Source organism: Cynoglossus semilaevis, chromosome 18 (assembly GCF_000523025.1).
Source record: "Cynoglossus semilaevis isolate Cse_v1.0 chromosome 18, Cse_v1.0, whole genome shotgun sequence".
Classification (NCBI taxonomy): domain Eukaryota; kingdom Metazoa; phylum Chordata; class Actinopteri; order Pleuronectiformes; family Cynoglossidae; genus Cynoglossus; species Cynoglossus semilaevis.
Window position 1 is genome coordinate 366,841 of NC_024324.1, and position 405 is coordinate 367,245.

Sequence of the window (405 nt, forward strand, 5' to 3'; positions counted from 1 at the left end):
GTTAGAGATTAGATTAGATTATAGAGTTAGAGATTAGATTAGATTATAGAGTTAGAGATTAGATTAGATTATAGAGTTAGAGATTAGATTAGATTATAGAGTTAGAGATTAGATTAGATTACAGACTAATGATTGGCTTCTAAAACGACTGTTCTGTTCTCTGTGTGTGTGTGTGTGTGTGTGTGTGTTGTGCGTCACCTTGACCATGTTGTCAGAGACTCCTGGTCGGCAGCACTGAAGGATCCGACGTCGGACCTGAACCACGGTTTTCCTCAACAGGAAGTGGGACAGAAGTTTAGCTGGATCACTAGAACCTTCCATGTTCCTGAGGCCGAGGACCAGGAGACTGGAGCACAGGACACACACACACACACACACACACACACACGCTCAGTTCACAGACCT

General features: G+C 43.5%; 1 protein-coding gene across 1 annotated transcript in view; it reads right to left on the reverse strand.

Annotated features, from left to right (window-relative positions):
- gon4la (gon-4 like a) overlaps window positions 1-405 on the reverse strand; it is a 16,628-nt gene that overhangs the window by 3,897 nt on the left and 12,326 nt on the right. Inside the window, exon 18 of the mRNA XM_017041089.2 lies at window positions 199-346. Within this exon, the coding sequence (XP_016896578.1) occupies window positions 199-346 (148 nt within the window). The remainder of the gene's footprint in view (window positions 1-198; window positions 347-405) is intronic.